General features: G+C 39.6%; 1 protein-coding gene across 1 annotated transcript in view; it reads left to right on the plus strand.

The window, feature by feature from the left end:
* PHEX (phosphate regulating endopeptidase homolog X-linked) overlaps nucleotides 1-22,133 on the plus strand; it is a 185,936-nt gene that overhangs the window by 102,623 nt on the left and 61,180 nt on the right. Inside the window, exon 13 of the mRNA XM_036439857.2 lies at nucleotides 20,733-20,810. Coding sequence (XP_036295750.1) covers nucleotides 20,733-20,810 — 78 coding nt within the window. The remainder of the gene's footprint in view (nucleotides 1-20,732; nucleotides 20,811-22,133) is intronic.

The following is a 22,133-nucleotide window of genomic DNA, read 5'->3' on the forward strand; positions in this document are numbered from 1 at the left end:
AGAGGTGACAAATCTTTATTTTTCATTCTACATTTCTAATAAAGGACATCAGGGATTTCACTTCCACACAATTACTCAGGGACCAATACCTATAAAAATAGCTGTAGCATCTGAAACACAGTAACCTTAATTACTAAAATTAAATTTGTTCTTTCTAAATAATTTATGTAATATAATATCCCATTTAATTACGAAAAAAAAGTCATGCACTCAACCTTATAACATATTTGTGGACCAAGAACTAAGTGAACAGGAACTCTGAGATTCCAAAATATATTATAGTATTTTATTATAGCATTTATCAATCTTTTAAAAAAATTTTAATTAAATTATTATCTTGTACATATTTTAACATTGCCCCCCCCTCCCATACATGCCCTCCCTCCCCAGAGTTTTGTGTCCATTGGTTTTGCTTATATGCATGTATAGAAGTCCTTCGGCTGATCTCTTACCTACCCCAGATCTCCCTCCCCTCTCCACTGTAATTTGACAGTCTGCTTGTTACTTTACTGTCTCTATATCTATCTTTTGGTTCTTCAATTTATAATGTTCTTTATTATCCATGAATGAGTGAGATCATGTGGTATTTCTCTTTCATTGATTGGCTTATTTCACTCAGCATGATGTTCTCCAATTCCATCCAGGTTGCTGCAAATGATGAGAATTCCTTCTTTTTTATGGCATCATAATATTCCATTGTGTAGATGTACCATAGTTTTTGGATCCAATCATCTGCTGATGGGCACCTAGGCTGTTTCCAAATCCTAGCTATTGTAGATTGTGCTGCTATGAACATAGGGGTGCATATATCCTTTCTGATTGGTGTTTCTAGCTTCTTTGGATATAGTCCTAGGAGTGGGATTACTGGGTCAAATGGGAGTTCCATTTTCCCTAATGTCATCTTTTAACATGTTCTTCTGTTCCTTACATTTACTGTAAATTGTAGTTGAATCCGGAGGTTTGAATTGACACAGGTTGAATTTTCTTTTGCCAAGAAGACTTCATGGGCAGTACAGCCCACCAAAAGGCACGCGAGGCCAGGTTCTCCCACGTCCACTGAAAAGGTCGAGCAGTGGATTTCAAGTGTTGTCAGCCTGATCGTTCCCTTTTCACTTCCCTGCCAACCTTTCACCTCAAGTGGCGGTCCTCCTTGCCTGGACCTTAGAATCACTTGGAGAGCTTAAAAAATCCTAATGCTCAGCCCAAACCCAGACCAATGACATCAGATTCTTGGGGGGGGGGGGAGGGCCACGCATCAGCATTTTTTAAGGTTTCTCAGGAGATACAAGTGTGCAACCAGGTTTGAAAACCATTGTCTTAATTATTTTTAAAGTCATTGATACTATTGAGTAGATGCACAAGTTCATTAGGAGTTGCAACTGGCACTTTTCAAAATTCTATCATTCTTTCTTCATTTATTAGCTGGATTTTTTAAAAAAAATATGAAGGATTTTCACCCTGGTCAGTGTGGCCCGGTTGGTTGGGTGTTGTCCTGGGCACCAAAGGTTGCTGGTTCGATCCCTGGTGGGGGTGTGCAGGAGACAGCTCATTAATGTTTCGCTTTCACATTGATGTTTCTTTCTCTCTCTCTCCCCCTTCCTTCCTCACTCTCTCCCTCTCCCTTCCTCTCTCTCTAAAAATAAATAAGAATATTTTTTAAAAAAGGACTTTCATCAATCACTTGATTATGCTAAATATAATTTATAATGATATAAATTGCTGACAAGGCAGCATTATAAATGTCTATCTGTATTTATTAATTTTCACAATGAGTTGGTGGCTTAGTAACTCAAAAGATGCCAAGGCAGTTTTTAAAAAGAATTAGATAAACTCAGAGGATTTTATGTATTTTATTTGTTTAAACCCATTATAATCATTATTATTTTATATCTCAAATTGTCTCATATTGGCCAACTTGAGGCTCATCCTTTAGGGAATTTTGACTCCACTGCAATTGTTTTTGACAGTGTCTTTGCTTCCTGGCATGAAAAGATATCTTCTGTAGTGTTTGACTTCTATTTAATCACAAACTTTTTTCAACAATTTATAATCAGGGGCTTAATTAGTTCTTTCACCAGTGAGTAGTGCATATATTGATTTTTTATTGTCATGGGGGAGGAGAGAGGCTCCTTACTGAGTTTCAATACTAAGCAAATTTGCAGAAATATAGGTGAGAAGTTGATGTTAATTATCATTTGTAAGGGGCATGTCAGTGGATGTACATGTAATATATATATATTCTGGTTTTGAAAATTTCTGTAGCGTTCATTCTCAATGTTGATCATCAATAATATAAATAAGTGTCTAATTAGTGTATGACCATGCCATACGTTAAAAATAATGCTAATGTCAAGGAATAGAACTATTTTGAACAATGTGGAACAGTGGAACTGTATTAAAAATGAAACTTGGAGTAGTAAATATTTAAACATTTTATAGTATCCGCAAGTAGTAATAGTGTAAATGTGGTGCTGTAAAAATGCTTAGTTTTTAAGTGTATATTAGGGATTATTTGGGGTCAAGGGACTGGTTGGTTGTAGGACTTCGAAAGCAATGGGGAAATGCCATGGTAGCCTCAGAGTAAAATTCCAGAGGCCCAAAGCCAACAGCTGCTTTTTAAAAATTGTGGAGAATTATTATTAGTTTTTTATATTTTATTGATTTTTTCACATAGAGGAAGAGAGGGATAGAGATATAGAAACATCGATGAGAGAGAATTATCGATCAGCTGCCTCTTGCACACACCCCCACTGGGGATGTGCCCGCAACCAAGGTACATGCCCTTGACGGAAATCGAACCTGAGACCTTTCAGGCTGCAGGCCGATGCTTTATCCACTGAGCCAAGCCAGTTTCAGCGAATTATTATTACTTTTATTCTTGCCATGGGTGGGAGAGGTTTAAAGCCTGTCTTTATTATTTGTTTTTGGTCCAAATCCAAATGGGGTTTGTTAGGAATTCACTTAAAAATACATATTTAGCTGGGACCGGTTTGGCTCAGTGGATAGAGTGTCGGCCTGCGGACTGAAAGGTCTCGGGTTCGATTCCGGTCAAGGGCATGTACCTTGGTTGCGGGCACATCCCCAGTGGGGGTGTGTGCAAGAGGCAGCTGATCGATAATTCTCTCTCATCGATGTTTCTATATCTCTATCCCTCTCTCTTCCACTATGTGTAAAATCAATAAAATATATTTAAAAAAATACATATTTAGTTGGTTTAATAAGGAGACTCAATTTTGATGTATTGATTTTTAAATTTCATAAGAGTCCATTAGGAATGCTTACATTCCCTTTGTATATTTTGTGATGCTCCTCCCTTTCAGCCCAAGATGCAACTAATAGCCATGACGTGTTTGCTCATCTGCTATCTCTGGGTGCGTCTGCTGCTGTCAGTGGCTCCCTCCTTATCTGGCTGCTGGTCCTGCTCAGTTAGTTGTATGGGAATGTCAGTTCCATTAATAACCCGAGGGCCAGACAGGCAGATAGTGGAAAACAGGTGAAGAGAGAGAAATTGTATTTAACCCGGTCTTCTGAGTTGTCATTTCTAGACCCTAGTATAGCTGGGAAAAGGCAGAGGGTGTGACAGCAAATCCTCTTCTGACAGAATCTCATTTATGAACCAGAGAAACAGCCTGATACCAACAGTAGGACGAGTGAAAGAAATTGGAAGAGAAGGTAAAGATTTGGGGTTGGAAGCAGTGCTAGGAAGAAATGACATGACCAGAGTATTCTGATAGAAGGGAGGCACTGACAATTTTACAAAACCAATTTCCGAGTGACTTTAACTATTATTCTTGGGGTTTCAAACAAAGAAAATTTCTTTTAAAAAAAAGAATGTATGGAAGGATTAATTCCTTATAGTAGATTTTGGAGTTCTGTGCTGTTTTTGTTCTGGATCATTTGCCAGAGGGAAGAGAGCAGGCTTTAATTTTCTTCATGCCAGTAGAATGACTCACTCACTGCAGTGGTTCTGTGCCTGAGTTCCCTGTTGCTGTGTCACAAACCACCCCAAAACTTGCTGGCTTAAAGCAACAGGCATTTTATTATTTCTCATGATTCTCTGAGTTGGCTGGGGCTCAACTAAATGGCTCTTTTACTGGTCTCACCTGGAGTCTCTCCTGCAGTTGCATTTAGATGGTGGCCATGGCTGAATGTCTTAGTAGCTTCTTCAGTCACGTGTCTGGTAGCTCATTGTTCGGCTTCTTTCTCCATCAGGGTACCGTGATACTCATCCGGGAACCTACGGGTTCCAAGAAGGAGGAAGTTGGCAGTCTTCCTAAGATCTGGGCTCAGAACTCCCATAATGCTCTATGTGCTATATTCTCTTAGTAAGACCCAGAGACAAGGCGAGTCTATATTCAAGGGCAGGAGAATGACTCCATCTCTCTATGTGAGGACCAACATGAATACACAGTGAGGGTAGGCGTTATCGGCAGCCATCTTTGGAGAGTACTTACTAACTATGATCTCTATTTTGTGCCTCTCCCATTTGTGTTCAGTTTTGTATTGTTTACATTAGATGATTTTGAAGTATTTTTACCCCATTGTTAACACCTGACCACTGGGTGCCTTTAACTTTTTTTCTCTTTTCCTATTTTACTGGTTAGGTGGTTTCTTATTATTGACTGAATTTTTCCCCTTAGCTCAAGACCAGTATATATAGTAACACACAGAACTGAGTAAACCTAGTTATTATTGAACTATGATGGGGAAAGGTCTTAGCCTCAGGCTGCATAGGTGTAAGAAATTCCTATTGGGCTTTAGAGCCCAGAACTGGACTAAGCCACAAGGAATGCAAACCCATCTTAGCAGGCAAATGATTTATTTTTCAGTTTTACATTTGAGTTCCTTAGTAAATAAACTTGATGTTCAGTATAGACACCCCCTACGCTGATTGCCTGTATGTACTTCATCACCGAAGACTCCTGGCCTTGAAAGGACCATGCTTCACTCTATGTCCTTGCCGAGCTGAGGTAAAGGGGGCAGCTGAGCTACTTGGGTACAGTCTGGTGTTCCCAGCACTGACACTCACTGTGCAGGCTAACAAGAGCTTCCCAGTGGGGGGTTGTAAGGATTAAACTAATGAGCCGAATGGGACTGACCCAGAGCAGGATAAAGTTGAGGAAAAGGCTGAGGTTGCATCCTTTAGGGCTGCAGAAGAGAGCCTTTGCTTGATACTGATGTTAAATTATGAAACCAATCTGCCAGTTTATGAAATAGATTCCGCTGGTGGTTCTAGGATTTTGGAAACAAAAGTTAAGGTTTGGCAAAGTGGTTTATATAAATATGTAATGAATTGTCTTCCAACGAGGTCCTATAAGTTCTAAGTAATTTCTAATTTCCATTAAAATTATTCACAAAAAGGAACTCGTTAGAGAGAGCAGTTTTGAAATGAGAAAAATGAGAGAATAGAAGAAGAGAGAATCTCTTCCCCTTCTTTTTCTCTCTCCCCACTTCCCAAACTGTCCCTATTAACCATTGGTAACTTATATGAGTGTCCCTTCTCAACATCTAATGGGAATGAGAGCTGTGTAGGGTGCCACGTGACCTCTGAGGAGGAGCGGGAAACTTTGCAAACTTTCGTTCTGGATGCCCCTCAGACCCAGGCCATTAGTAGCTAAAAAAAAACTCCTCGAAAGTGATCCCCAAAAAGCAGCCATGTCCCACCCCCCCATTTTATTGAGAAGTCATTGACATATAGCACTGTATAAGTTTCTGGTATACAGTATAAAGGTTTGACTTATGTATATTATGAACTGATTACCACAATCAGTTTAGTTAGTATCATCATCTCATAGAGATTTTAAAAATGTAAAACAATGTTTTCCTTGTGATGAGAAGTCTTAGGATTTACTCTTTTTAACGACTTTCATGTAAATCATACAGCAGTGTTAACTATAGTCATCATGTTGTATATTACATCCCTAGTTCTTATTTATCTTATAACTGGAAGTTTGTACCTTTTTGCCACTTTCCTCCAATTCCTCCTCTCCTCATAGCCTACCTCTGTAAACCCCAAATATGACAACTTTTTCTATGAGCTTGAGCTTTGAAAACAATTTAGATTCCTCATATTAGTGAGATCATACTGTACTTGTCTTTGTCTGACTTATTTCCCTTAGCATAATGCCTTCAAGGTCCATCCATGTTTTGCTAATGGTAGGGTTTCCTCCTTTTTATGGCTGAATAATATTCATATGTGTATGTTAATCACAACTTCTTTATCCATTCCTCCAGTGATGGACACTTGGGTTTGTGCCATGTCTTGGCTGTTGTAAATACTGAAGCAATCAAGTTTGAGAAGCAGAGCCCTATTAGTACTGTTCAAATTGAGTGTATATACCTGTCTCCCAGGGACTTTATTACAATTACAGATTTTTAGCAAGTTTGGAGTGGAGCCTGGATTCTGCATTTCTGACAAGTTCCCAGAAGAGGTTGATGCCCCTGGACCAGATTTTGAAAAGTGATAGTGTTCAGCAGGAGTTGGCAAACTGTTCATGCAAAGGGCCAGAGGGTAACTATTTTGGGCTTTATAGACCACGTGATCTCTGTTGCAGCTGCTCAAAGGTACTAGTATAGCATGAGTGCAGCCATAGATGACATGTGAACAAACAGGTGTGGTGTGTGTCAATAAAACTTTATTTACAAAAACTGGCAGCAGCTGGAATTTGGCCTGCAAGCCGTGGCTTGCCGACCTTGTCTAGAACTTTCTTAGCCTCAAGTTTTTGACTAACATCTTGCTGCTTTCCTCTTGTTGGGCTGGATCTTGAATAAGAATTAAGTGGTTTTGTACGAGTTTATTCAGTGGCTTTGTTGAGAGATGAATAATTGATGATGACATTTAAGCTGCTGTTTACAAACAGTCCACGTTGTCCCTTGGCTGTGGCTCATTGCTTTGCTTTGTGTATAGGTGGCCTTTCTGAGTTCCTCCTTTAGATTGCCTTTTCAAAGACAGATCAAAACAGAGCTAAGATTTGTTCCAAAACGTGGCCCATGGGCATCCCAGAATAAATAACCAGGTCTGCACTGTGGAGGCAGAGGGTGGCTTTGGGTTGCAGTTTCTTTATCTGTCTTCTTCCATTCACTTCTGGAGGTTAGTCTGTAGGGATGGAGGCTGGCACTCTGGCTGTCTGAGAGGTAGAGAGCAGCGAGACACCTGGACACATGTGATTCACAGTGACATATGCCATGCCCAGAGTTATGGCTTTTACAGCAACAGAAAGTCACATGCTGCTGGTAATATATTCTTACAAGCAGATAATGCAGGACCAAATTGTCAATTTGGGGGGACCCAGATTTGGAACCAAGGACTCTCTACTCAGAAAGTACATGTTCCATCTCATGGGCCTCTGGGGTAAGATTCAGAGGTTACTGGTCTGCTGCTTATGGTACGTTACTGCACTTGTAACTCCAAAGCCAGTCACGGTTCAGCTTCAGGAAAGTTTTGAGTTGTGTTGGTTCAGAATGGAAACTGGCTCTCATTTGTCTTTGTGACAATGTGAAGATCCCCAGGGAGAGATGCTGTTCCTCTTTTGGAATGGGAGGATGAAAGCCAATGCTCCTTGGGCCAGGGATGCTCATGCTGGACTCCATTTCTCAGGGTGTTTTTGCCAGTGGATCTCTTTCCATGTGGTTAACAACCTTCTCTCCCTGGGGCCCAGTTCCCTTGGACCTTTCTCTTACTGATGAAATCTCATTTGGCTCATTAGACTGGTCTGAAAAATAGATGTTCTTATAGTTCCTGACCAGAAATACTTTCCTACCTTTCCTTTTCTGTTTTGACCTCCTCTCTTGGCCAAGTCTTGGTCTGTCAGTGGCTCGAAGTTAAAGTTCAGTATTACTGGTATCAAGAACCAAAAGCTCAGTGGTAAGGTTTTTAGGGCAGGATGGAGAATTTCTTAAAAGTATACATAAACTCAATCTGCAAGGGTGTTGGCATTCTTACAGCCGAAAATATTATATGCCTTAGCATGTTGAATATGGTTACTGATACAGAGGTGGTCTATATGTTAAAATTTTAGTTCATTTGGATTTATAAAAATTAATAATACTTATTTAATATTATTTTTTAGCCGGCAAAACACAGGGCATTTTGGGAAAACATGGGCTTTTTGACATTAGATTAAAGCTAAACTAATCTGCGTTCAGAAACTGGGGAGGGTTATATCTCCTTTCTGAGCACCTCAGCTAGGAAATAGAAATTATCTGTACCCACTTGTGGAATTGAAGTAAATTTTAGATGTTATGAGGAAATACTTAGTCCAGCACCTAGTCCATAGTAGGGGTTCAGTGAAGAGCATTGTCTTTGCTAATAAAAATGTTGTTTGTAGTGTAACTAATTCCAATTTGCTCTGCTCTTTGAAGATGACCTTTTCATAAGGAACTTCCTTTACCTTCCCATTGCAGACCACCCTGGCCTGTCCCATCTTCTGCATTCTTCTAGTAGGTTTTTTAAAGTTTTATTTTGCATCTTGTTCTCCTTATGTGACCACCTATCAATTTCTTGAAGACAGGAATGCAGTTTATTAAACTGTGTATCTCAACTCCTACCCAGAACACAACCAGTTTCACAGATGTACTGCTGAGTGAAAGAAGCCAAACATCAAAGAGAACATATTTTTTAAGTTCAAGAACAGGCAAAGCTAATCTATGGAGATAGAAGTCAGAATAGTGGTTATCACAGGGGTATCGACTGGCAGGGCACCCAGGGCAGCCTTCTGGGTACTATAAATGTTTTAAATCTGGTCTCAGAGCTACAAAGACAGCCATGTGTGTGTGTTTAAAAAAATCTTTGATCCGCATACTTAATATTTGTATACTTTGTATATGTTATAATTCAGTAAAAGATTTAAAAGATGCTTTCCACTCTGTAGAGCTTGTTTGGCAATTGGTAGTCATTCAGTAAAAGGTCAAATATTGAACTGATGTTCTGATGAAGAAAGTGTGGTCAGTCTTAATCACCAGATGATTAAGGAAGATTAAAGGCCAAGTTTTATGGAAGTTGCAAATAGAATTTGGAAAAACACGGTGGGTGATAATCATAATTAGAATTCACACTGTTACTCATAACACTTTGAATCTTCACCTGACTGTTTCAGAAAATATGGTAAATTGGCACGTCAGGACTTGTTATTTGGGACCATGTGTGCAGGAGACATGTCAGGGAATGAAGGAGAAAGAGGGAGACATGCCCATCAAATTGGTGGAAAACCTCATTTTTTAATTGAGTCTCCATTCCCTTCACCTCCATCTTTTCTTCCTTCCCTTTGTCCTTTTTATTAATTCTACTTTGAAATGAAATCTGCAACTCTAATAGTTGCTACTGACACACATGCAGCAGTTCTGCCAGATGGTATTTGAATTTCAGGTATTCTGTGAAAAATGAAAAGACCAGACACGTACACAAATAAATGAAGGTTGAATTAATCTTTATAATTAAATGGAATATTACCCTGTTATGACTGATTTTAGCTTTCAAACTGGATTGCATGCTAATTTTTCAGTGAACTGTAATTGTATTAACGTGGCTTTTTAGATGACTCAAAGTACTTACAAATGGATTTTGCCAAATTACTGAGAGAAAAGTTATTGGAACTTTTAATCTAAGCAACTTTGAGATCTTGGGCTATGTTTATATTGTGACTTACAGCAAAGCATTTTCCAGTTGTTGATTAATTCTTTGCTCCCATCATCCTGGGATTTAAGTGCCATTGGTCAGAAATTAAGTTGAACTACAAATACCTGAGACACATTAAAAAATTTTGTGAAAAAGAATGTTATGCTGTGTTCCCCCCCCCCCCCATAAAGTGCTCTTAATGGCATAATAGTGGTGACTATTAGTGAAATCCCTAAGGAATATTGAGGAAGTGGAGGAACCCTCTTCCTATGAATGGATATTACAATGTCAGGGCTTCCCAGAAGTGGGTTCAGAAACCTGGCAAATTCCACAACCTAGAGCAAAGAGTGTCTCAAACATGAGCATGCATGAGAATCTCCTATAGCCGTTGTTCCTAACTCAGGGTGACATTGTACCCCAGGGGACATTTGGCAAGGTATGGAGATAGTTTTGGTCACAACTAGAAAATAGGAAGGAGAAATACTGGCATTTAGTAGATAGATGCTGCTAAATAACCCACAGTGCACAGAATAAACCCTGTAAATAAGAATTAAGTTGGCCCAAATGTCAGTAGTACTGAGTTGAGAAACCCTGCTTTATGGTAAGGTTGTTATAATGCTGATTCCTGGGTTGCAACCCAAAGACATTCTGACTTAGTAGGTCTGAGGTAGGTCCATGAATTTGAATTTTTAACAAGCTCCCAAGTAGTCCTGATGCTGCCAGTGTAAGCACAAAGCTTTAAGAATCCCTGGACTAGAGAACTCCAGGGTCAAAGGAACATGTAGTATGTATGGGCATTGGCCCTACAGTATCCTCCTCTGTTAGAAAAACCATGATAATTCAGAAAAGTTATCTCATTTGATCTCTCCCCCAGTTTTATGTGGATCGCAGTTCAAAAGTTTTTTTGTTTTGTTTGTTTGTTTGTTTGTTTTTTTTTTTTTTAGGCTAATAAAGAACTATTCAGCCCGGCCAGCTTGGCTCAGTGGTTGAGTGTCAACCTATGAACGAGGAGGTCAGGGTTTGATTCCCAGTGAGGGCACATACCTGGGTTGTGGGCTTGATCCCCAGTGTGGGGTGTGCAGGAGGCAGCTGATCAGTGACTCTTATCATTGATGTTTCTATCTCTCTCCCCCTCTTCCTTCCTCTATAAAATCAATAAAAATATATTAAAAAAAGAATTGTTCATGTCAGAGGTAAATATTTTATTTTTAAAAATCTTTATTGAATTTATTGGGTTGACATTGACTTATATAGGTTTCAGGTGTACCATTCTATAATACATCATCTCTGTATTTTGTTGTGTATTCAACTCCAAGTCAAGTCTCCTTCCATGACCATTTATCCACCTTTTACCCTCTTCTACATCCTCTGACCCCCCCTTTCCCGCTGGTTATCGCCATACTGTTGTCTGTGTCTATGAGTTCTTTTTTCTTTGCTTAGTCCCTTCACTTTTTAAAAAAATTTCTTTATCGATTACAGTGTTACATATTCCCACATTACTCCCTTACCTCCCTCATACCCTCACCCCCTGTTGTCTGTGTCCATTTGTTAGTTAGGCTCATATGCATGCATACAAGTCCTTTGGTTGATCTTTCCCCCTTACCCTCACCCTCCTCTACTTCCCTCTGAGCTTTAATGGTCTGATCGATGTTTCTCTGTCTCTGAATCCATTTTTGTTCATCAGTTTATGTTGTTCATTATAGTCCCTTCACTTTTTATTTATTATATTATATTATATTATATTATATTATATTATATTGATTATATTCTATTTTATTGATTTTTTTACAGAGAGGAAGGGAGAGGGATAGAGAGTTAGAAACATCGATGAGAGAGAGACATCGATCAGCCGCCTCCTGCACACCCCCTACGGGGACGTGCCCGCAAGCAAGGTACATGCCCTTGACTGGAATCGAACCTGGCATCTGTCAGTCCACAGGCTGATGCTCTATCCACTGAACCAAACCAGTTTCGGCAGAGTTGTCTATATTTTTAAGGTAATATTGCCCCATCTTCAGGAGGATGCATTGTTTTATGGATTAATCATAGGAAGGTTTGAGATTCTTAATTCTATTGCTATTCCCTGTTCCATTAATTTACTAAGAAAATATAAATATTGATTTCTTTCTTTAACTCTGCTGGATACAGTACCCACCCAAGTGAGAGGACCATCACAAAGACACTAGGGAAATGTTTAGTGTCATTGTGGCTCAATTATGACTTACCTGGGCCTGAATAATTTCCTTTTTTCAGGCTGGAAAACCTGCCCACCTCCAAGATACATGGAGCTGGTGTTTCCAAGAGAGGATGGGTGGATGGAGCTGGCTTATAATTTGGAACATGCCTCCTTAGAATGTTGTCCATATTGGAGAGAAATGGGGATTGTCTGCGGCACTGAGATGGTCCTCAGGCAGGGTTAAGGATGAGAGACCCGAAATCTGTGCATTCCTGTCTTCCAGCACTTGTAAAATCAAAACTGTGACTTGAGCTTATAAAGCTCTCCGATTCATGGGGATGCTTACCTGGCCTCCACCCCAGCCTGGTGCATGAGCCTGTGAACCACACCCGAAAGCAATTTACAGAATTAAACTTTTTGCAGATTCATAATACATCAGTGCCTTTGTTATCGAGACGATAAAATTAGATGTGTTAGATAACTGCATTGTTATTATTTGTGGGATCCAGATAGCCTCGAAGGATATTAAAGCCTGTTCCTCAGGCTCATTTTCATCAATGCCATTAGCTCTGCTTAGGATAGTATCTCCAGCCAATCATTTGTTTGGCGTTATGGAAACAGCCGTTGCTTTGAAGGATAGCATAATTTATGTACACTCTGCAGAACTTCTGAGTGCTCAAAGCTCAGAATTTTGATTTATGTTTATTAATTATTACAGAACTTATCAGAGAACGAGGCCTTGGTGTGGTTAAGCCTGACTGAAATTTTCAAAGCCATTGCAAACTTAAGAATGTTGTGCTATAAATTGTTATCAAAGGGCAGTTGATCATCAGTTGTTCCATGTTTTCTTATGTTGGTTAATTTAATAAAAAAGAAAAATATGCGGAGACTTAACTCTAGAGAAAAAAACACAAAGCTATTTAATTAAGTGATTAAAGAGAAGGCCTTGATGTAATACATGTGAGGCATTTGAAATTTACCTGACTCTCCTACATGGACAAGTCAGCAGGGGTTAAAACGAAGGAGCTTTCTGTCTTGCCCTTTGCCGATCAGCTTAATCCTACTGGTAAATGGCTTTGAAAATTCAGAAGTAAAGCAGTCAGCTTAGCCAATCTTTGAATCAGTTTGGTCATCCGTGTAACACTTGTCTGCTGTTTCAGAGACCACAGCCAAATAAGCAGAATTACGCTTGGTTCTGTTCTTTCCCCCAGTACTATCAAGTTGTAGTATACTTTGTGGAAACTTCTGAGTGGGGTGGGGGATCCTTGAGTTTAAATCATATTGTGTTTTAAATTTTCAATGTTTTTCGGAGTTCAATTGTGACATTTTCTCTCTCAAAATAATAATCTTCACTTTATGAACTCTCTGTTATTTCCACAGAAGTTAATTGTAATTTTTAAAGCTGTAGCTCTAAGATTTTAGGGCAAGTCATAAACTAAGCAATTAAGATTTGTTGCATATACATGTAAGTACTAGCAAAGACCAAAACAAAAAATGTAGCTAAGCCACAGACGCACAAACCCACATGTGCATGCACACACAAACACACATACATACACACACTTAATAGTGTTCAATTTGGAAAGCATTGTTGAGCACTTATTATACTATGTCCTCCCCGTATATTCCTGGCATTTTTTGAGCTGCTGTCCTAGTGCTGGAGCTCAGATGGAGTGAGTCCAAGTAAGTATGTGCATAGGCCTTTAAGAGGATTGCCTAGGGTTCCAGCTGCCCTCTCTCTCAGCCACAGTCCCCGCTGGTTTTTACAGACAAAAACTATGGGGAGTTCTCTTCTGGGCACCGGAAACACAGTCTAGGGGGCCTGGGACCCCTTGCTTCTCAGCGACGACCTCTATATATGGGGGTAGGGCCTGCATTACCGCCCCCTCCTACAAGTCTGCTTTCATTCCCTTATTGTAGGACTTCCATTCAGCCTGTTGTCTGGTGGTTATGAATGATGGTTGTTCTGTAGTTTAGTTCTAAGTTTGATGTGGTTGTGGGAGAATACAAATTTACCTACTCTACCATCTTGACTGGAAGCCTATAAATTAAGTTTTATTGGGACATAGTTACAGCCATTTATGTACATGTGATCTACAGCTGCTTTCCCAGTTACTATAGCAGAGTTAAGAAGTTGTGATAGAGCCCAGCCAGTGTGGATCAGTAGTTGAGCATTGACCCGTGAACAGAAGGCCACAGTTCGATTCCTGGTCAAGACACATGCCCAGGTTTTGGGCTCAATCCCCAGCAGGGGTATGTAGGAGGCAGCTGATCCATGCTTCTCTCTCATCTTTTATATTTCTATCTCTCTTTCCCTCTCCCTTCCTCTCTCCAAAGTCAATAAAAATATATTTTAAAAAAAGTTGTGATAGAGATCATCTGGTCTGCAAAACTGAGATTATTTACTGTCTGGCCCTTTATAGAAAAAGTTTGTTCATCCCTGATCTAGATAATTCAACTTCTTCTTTTCCAATTCCTTTATCATCCAAATGTCTCTTTCAAACTCTCCATTGCACTGTGTAGGTATTAGAAGTAAGCTTTCCACATTTTACAAATGAGGAAACTGAGGACCAGAAAGGTTCAGAAAGTTAAGGTACTACTGATTCTTTGTAGTCATGATAATGTCTGGTAGTCATAGAATGTTTTTCCTCAGTTCCGTTATACAAATACAGGGAGGCCATGGATCATTTATGTATTATGTTCTTTGAGACTGAGGAGAGTCCTGAGCCCAGACTGCATTATCAGTATTTGTCAATTGATTGAAAAAGCGATGTCAAAAATATAGTTTTATATCTAAGTCCATTTCCTATTTTGTTGGCAATCTTAAGTATATATATATTTTTAAAAATTGGTATTACCAAGATTTTAATGGAAACTTTAAAAAGAAATAAGGCATCATCCTTGTGAAAACTGTTCTCTCCTTTAATATAAGCAATCTTTAAAATGAGTTTTACTATTATAGTATTATTATATTTTTTAAAAATATATTTTATTGATTTTTTACAGAGAGGAAGGGAGAGAGATAGATAGCTAGAAACGTCGATGAGAGAGAAACATCAACCTTACCGGGATGTGCCTGCAACCAACGTACATGCCCCTGACCAGAATCGAACCTGGGACCTTTCAGTCTGCAGACCGACGCTCTACCACTGAGCCAAACCGGTTTCAGCAGCAATCTTATCTTTTTAAGAGGATCTTCTCACTTTATCAGGGAAATTGAACATGGATGCTATCTTTTATTAAACACTTTTCATATATTTTGGCTCTTGATGATTTATTATAATCATGGAGAAATGCTGAAATAAAGGAAGATATTTTTGGTATTCCAAATCTACTACCTTCCAAAAATGTTAAGGAACTGTGTCCTTTGTAGGGTTATGGCATTAAATTAACACACACACACACACACTATAAATAAATTACAAATATAATTTTGGTTATCATCACGACTAGATTTCAATGGATTTGAAACATTGCTTTTATTTTAAAGAAAGTTCCTTAGGTTCTTACAAAGTCTTTCTCTCTTCCCATTTTTCTCCTATGGTAAGGTCAGTTAACATGGAAATATGTCATGATGTGAGCAGCATTGAATGATGTTGTTGGTCATATTTTAGACTATAACTTTTCATATTTTCTGATGCGATTGGTGACATTGATCAGAATGGGGTTATCAACTAAATTAATAATTATATGAGTCAATATATATTGAGCATTGATCACTTGCTATGTGCCTGCCACTGTGTTCCATGTGAGGAACACAATGGTGATTATGTGGAACAGGCCATTGGCTTCATTTGAGTGTATGAGAAGGATGGCTCTCTTAGTTATAAAAATCTCCCACATAATTGGATTTATCCCTTTGGTTAACGAACCATTCTTAAATACAGATATTTCTTCAGGGTTAATGATTCCTATTAGTCACATTTTATTTTAAATTAGTTTGAGGACCCAATGACATCTGATGGATAAGCTGCCTTGCAGGAATAACATTTTTGATAGTTGAAGAGGGAAAGGGAGATGAATTTGGAGCACAGTGTATTGCCAAGGAAAGGCCAGTTTGGGTATGATCGGAGAGCAAGTGTTGTGATACCCTGGGCCTGCTAGCTAGGTGTTGAGAGGAATGGATGCAGGAAAGAGAAAAGGGGAAGGCAAAATTAAGATGGTCAATAGTAAAGGCAACTGTTGATCTTTTCTAGAATCATCTTTCATAGTGTTTCTTGTATCCATTTTCTGAGGTGTGCAAATAGGGTCCCTCAAAAGAATCCTCAGAATTTTTTGGGATGTGAGTAGCCTGGGTTATCTGCCTCATGCATAGAGTCTGGCTTTGCTCCAGAAATTTTCACTGTGGGTATATTTGTCAACAGCTCTTCTTTCTCATCATTTTGTGTGGCCCCCTGAAACTGGGCCTATGACCAAAGAGAGTGACATGTCCACAGGGGAGTTCAGGTATTCAGTTAAGGTTGTGATGTGGTCTGAGCTCCTCCCCAAGACCCTCCAAACAAGCACCCAACAGTTAGTCTAAACCTTTGGAAGAAGTCATTTTTTCTATTATACTTCCCTGTGTAGTATAAAGGCACTATTTATTCATCATGTCATCTGGACCATGGAATAAAAAGTGCTTTACATATGCCACCCTGAATCACTGCAGAAGACCTTATGAAGTAGGTACTGGTTTTCCCCCTTCAAACTATATCTGATGAATGGGAGGGTGTTTTAGGATTACATCCAACTACAGCTAATAGAAAACATGTCATGCAGTGCCTTAAATAAGGGGTTTATTTTCCTCCTGTCTTGGAGGGGGGGAAAAGCATTTCAGGCCTGATATGGTGGGATTCAGATACCATTAATGCTTCTTCCCAGCATCACTAGCCTGTAGATTTCTCATGTTTATTGCCTGTGGTTACAACTGCTCCACCCTTAGCATTGCATCAGCATTACAGAGAGGAAGAAGAGGAAAGGCTAAAACAGTGGCTTTCACTTGGGTGTGATTTTGTCCCTAAGAGATATTTGGCGACACCTGGAGATATTTTTGGTTGTCACAACCTTGGTGTGTGTGTGTGTGTGTGTGTGTGTGTGTGTGTTGCTACTAGAATCTAGTGTGTAGAAGCCAAAGTGCTGCTAAATCTACAGTGCACAGGACAGTGCTCACAACAAGAATTATCTGGCCTGAAATGTCAGTAGTGCTAAGGCAGAGAAACTGGCATAAAGGCAGAAAGCATATGCCAGGCGAGTCTATCCTGTTTGAAAATGGATTTGTGAAAGTGGACCAAAGACTTTCTTGTATGTCATTGGTCAGAATCTCATCCCACAGCCAACTCTAGCTGCAAAGGAAGCTGGGCAATGCATTTTTTTTTTGTTGGGTTGATTATTCCCCTCGATTAGAATTTGTGTAAGATAGTAAGGGAAGGAAAGGAGAATGGATATTGGGTAGATAATAGGCAGTTGTTATGAGCACACTCTTCCCAGAGGCTTGTGTGAATAAGGGGCTTGTGTGAATAAGAGGCTTGTGTGAATAAGGGGCTTGTGTGAATAAGGGGCTTGTGTGAATAAGAGGCTTGTGTGAATACATGCACTGGTTAAGGAAAACTGGAATTTTTTGTCAACCACAAGTAGGCTAGGAAATATTTTTTTGCAGGACATAATATTAATATACATCTGCTATCTATTAATGCCACTATTCTCTCAGTATTTGCAGTGGGACTTGCCTTTGCTTCTTGTCCATGTAGCATGTGAGACAATTGATTTCAGGCCTGCCTCACTAATACTTTACCCTTCAACAAGTCATTAAACTGTTGGTGCTTTATTGCCTTTATTCTGGAAAAAAATTAAAAGGTGATGTATTCACTATTTGCCTTAAAGTGTATATCAGTTAGAGTTTATTCAGGAATAGAGATGCCCTTCTAAGTATATGAAGCAGGAAGATATATAATATGGGGAAACATGGGCTTATGCAGCCACTGGGAAGGCTGGGGAGTGAAGAGCAGTCTACCAATGATCTCTGCTGCCCTAACACAAAAGGGGTCTTCTCAGGAGAATGCCTGGAAGCTTCTGACAAAGTGTTGGATTTGCTGTCTGCAGATGTCTTTGTACCTGTCCAGCTACCAACAGTGACTGCTAGTGCTTCTAATTGGCAGAGACTAACCTGGAACCGCGCCCATGGAATTTTGGGAGATGTAGTTCTGAAGCTTCTCATGGAAGAATGGAGAATGGGGTGGGATGGGATGTGTGGAATTGACAGCAGACTGTCTGGCAGAAGGAGCATTTAAGTTTGAATAAAGACATTCATTTGGCACATATTGGGAAGAAGAGAACTCTGTTCAGATTTTGGCAATGTTGCTACTAGTATTATTACCTTATTCAACCTTGGAAGATGAATAGGAACCATTTCTCTGCTCTGGCTCTGTTCAAGTTATGGTGTTGCTAAAAGAAAAGAAAAAAAAAAAAAAGATTCAATGACCTGCATAGCTGGTGCAGAAGATAATGTATTCCGTGTCACTTTATAATGCAGTGGGGGGTCTCAGAGCATGAGATTTGCAAAACAATGCATAATTCACCAGTGTGCTGTGGGAAGACCAGTGTTACGAAAACAATGGTGGATGACTCAGCTTGAACATGTCTTTATTTTTGGAAAACTGTCTGGAGCTCTTTATTTGTAGGTATGCATGTGCCTTGGGGTGAGCTGATAAAATGCAATGAGGTATTATATACAACGAGGAAAGTAATGAAACAATCTTGGAACGTGGTCACCTATAGACAGTGCCGTATTGTTTGGTGTTGAGGAGAGAGTTGTAAACTCTACTTAGCTGGTATCTGGGTCACATCAGGCTTTCAGTGTAACTCACAGGGCTTTGAAGACGGAGTTTGACCTATGCTATATTTGCGTCTCTGAAACAGCAAATTCCATTATGACTGTGTCCTAGGGCACTTGTAAAATCCTTTCTGAGTCCTGAGTTTCAGGTGTCTGCTGCTATTTAACATTTGAATTATCTCCAAGAAGATAAGGAAAATGTACTATCTTAATTCTATTTATATTTTGAGTGAGGCAAATTGAAAGGGAGTGAAGGAAAAAACTCATTACCAAGAGCAGTGTGTAAAGGTTACTGATTTCACTTTGCTGGAAAAATACTCAATGTTTTTGGGGTTGCCTGGGGTCTTATCTTGGCCAAGCCAGAGGCAAAGCTGGTGATGAGGATTTTTGTGCAAGTGATTTTTGATTTATTCAGCAGGTGCTCTCAAGAGCAAGCAGCAAGGGAATGAGTGAAGCTAGACAGGGAAGGGTGAGAGATGGGCAAGGCCAAATTTCAGGGGAAATCTCAGACAGACTGATCCTTGGGGGAACTCCGGAGCACCAGTTATACCTTGAAGTTTGTCTTGAACTGCAACGGAGCTGCTGGGCTCTCATGCTCCCGCAAGTCAGTCAGTCAGTCACTAGCTGAGGGCTGCTGGTATGGGGATGTGTTTGGAGACAGATAAACTCCCAGGGACCTTCACGCTCTCAGGGGCTGGCCATTAGAAAGGAAAAAGAGCCCAGCTGGCATGGCTCAGTGGCTGAGTGTCCACCTATGAACCAGGAGGTCATGGTTTGATTCCCAGTCAGGGCACACATGCCCCGGTTGCGGGCTCAATCCCCAGTGTGGGGCGTGCAGAAAGCAGCTGATCATTGATTCTCTTTCATCATTGATGCTTCTAGCTTTCTCTTCCTCTCTGAAATCAATAATAAAAATATATTTTGGAAAAAGAATATAGATGTTGAGGAGGGGATGTACACAAGTGATTAAAGGGATCCCGGTAGACTTGGAGAAAGCCCCAATAACGTACTTACTCTTTGAATAAACTGCTCTTTTGTCTTTATGAAACCCAGAATCTGAGGAGAGGAGAGAGAAAAATGCTCACTTGCAAATGCAAGGGTTGGAAAACCTTTTCTATAAAGGGCCAGGTAGTATTATTTGAGGCTTTGTGGGCCACAGAGTTTCTGTTCCAACTAGTCAACAACATCACTACAGTGCAACACCAGTCATAGATTGCATGTAAATGAGTGGGCATGGCAGTGTCACAATAAAACTTTATTTATAAAAGCAGGTGTGAGGGAGGGAGGAATAGATTTGGCCTAGGAGCCATAGTTTGCCTGTTCCTCTTGTGGAGGTTCATTGTACAATATGTGCCTAAGGTGATTGATTTATCCATCCTGTATATGCTGCAAAACACAGGGAATAATTAGGATGGCTGTCAAAAGGATGGTTATAATGCATCCTAAATGAGGCTGGACCCCCTACCTCCAGTCTTTCACCATTCACAATTTTGCACGGATAATCTTGCTGAAGTGTGGCTTCTCTCATTTCACTCCTGCTAAAAATATTTAGTCCTCTGTTATCTGTAAAATAAAATCTAGACTCTTTAGCATAGTGTTCGGGAAACCCTGTGATCTAGTTCCAGCTGGTTATTCTGTACTGTTCTCTGCTTCCCGCCCATGTGCTTCCTGGTCCAAGTATAGCAGCTACTCACCATCTCTCCCACATGCCCTTTGTTTCCATCTCCCTGACTTTGCTCCCGCTGCTTCCGCTCCTGGAGTGCCCTTCTGCTCGGCTCTGCAATTTGAAATCCCAACCATTCTATTAAGAGTCAGTTTGGCCCGTGCTCCATTAAGCATTCTCCCCATGTGGAAGTAATCTCTGCTCTGGACTTTGATAACAATAGTGTCTATTTTTATTAAAACCTTTGTTTTATTTATGTTATACATACAGCTATTTGCTACATTCACTGTAGTTTCTTTTTTAGTGCTTTAGGGCAGTGACTAACAATTTTTTTTGCCCTTCACAGTGGGTTGCATATGGTATGTATTCTGTGAATGTAGTTTTCAGGTGAAGGTTGCATTCCTACGTTCTGTGATTATTAATGGTTTAAGTGCTGAAACGCTGACATACATTTTCTTTTTCCTTTCTATAGGCAAGAGCTGTTTTGTCAAAAGTTGGCTATCCTGAGTTTATAATGAATGATACTTATGTTAATGAAGACCTCAAAGCAGTAAGTGCTAAATTTACTGTATTTTTTTTCCCTCTGGCAAGTTTTACTGGCCTCATGCCTTTCAGCTAACCCAGGTCCAAGCAATTAAACCTGGTGGTGCCAGAGAGCACCAACTTTTTATTCATTTGTTGGCTAGAAATGAGCCTTAATATTCAGGCATATCACAAGATTTAGAACAGCTTCAAAATCAGGAAGTGTCAGAAAGAATGTATAGCTGAGTAGGTACCATAAAGCAAAAACGCTTGGATTTGGCCTAATTTAATCATAAAGGAAAGAATGAAACAAATTGAGTATTTTGCAATCAGTGGGTATGTTCTTATGGTGAATGTATGATATTCGTTGTTAATCTTTATGGGCTTCATTCATATTAAATCATGAATAATAAATCTGCCAGTTAGGAGTTAATGTCATTAAACTTTGTGAGTGTTTTTGCAAATTAAGTGAGTATACATATGACTATAATTTATTGTGACTTGGACTGTATATTTTCAGTAGTTAGTGATGTAGGAATACTAATAATTCTTTTTTATTCCAATATTTTGGGACATGTATTTTCCAATAGATGTATTCACTACACGTATTTCTAATCACAACCACTGTTATTTCCTTTTCTTTAAATACTTCTGATAAAGAATTGTGATTCCTTACAAAACTCCTGTTTGAACAATTCACTGGATTTTCTTGTAAAAGTACTTTTTTTTGGAATTATTTAAATAACCGGTTCTGAAATTGAAGTTTGACAAGTTGTATATCTGAAAGCAATTCCAGCTTTGTAGATGAATGTCAGAATTCTGCAAGGTTATTCATAAGTGAGAGAAGGCTTTAATTAGAGAGTTTTTCCATTGGGCTCTAAGATATGCCTTTCCAAGTATTGATCTAGTTGCCATGGAGGAAGATAATTATGCTTCACAGTATCCCAAAGTTCAGACACCTATCTTATTCTACATTGTTTTGATGCTGAAAAAGCTCGCAGTTATTATGATAATTAAAATACTAATGCACTTGACACATTTGTTTACGTTATCTTTTAAGCATCATAGTGGTCCTCTGAAGTACATGGTGCTTAGCCCCATTTCGCAGGAAAGGAAATAGAGACTCAAAGGAGTTAAACGATTTCCTCAGTCTACACAGAGCAGTGGTAGGCAAATTGCGGCTCCTGAGCCACATGCGGCTCTTTGGCCCCTTGAGTGTGGCTCTTCCACAGAATACCACATGCTAGCGTGCATGTACAGTGCGGTTGAAACCTCATGGCTCATGCGCAGAAGTCGGTTTTTGGCTCTCAAAAGAAATTTCAGTCGTTGCACTGTTGATATTTGGCTCTGT

The sequence above is a fragment of the Pipistrellus kuhlii genome, unplaced genomic scaffold (assembly GCF_014108245.1).
Source record: "Pipistrellus kuhlii isolate mPipKuh1 unplaced genomic scaffold, mPipKuh1.p scaffold_m20_p_16, whole genome shotgun sequence".
NCBI classification, from domain to species: domain Eukaryota; kingdom Metazoa; phylum Chordata; class Mammalia; order Chiroptera; family Vespertilionidae; genus Pipistrellus; species Pipistrellus kuhlii.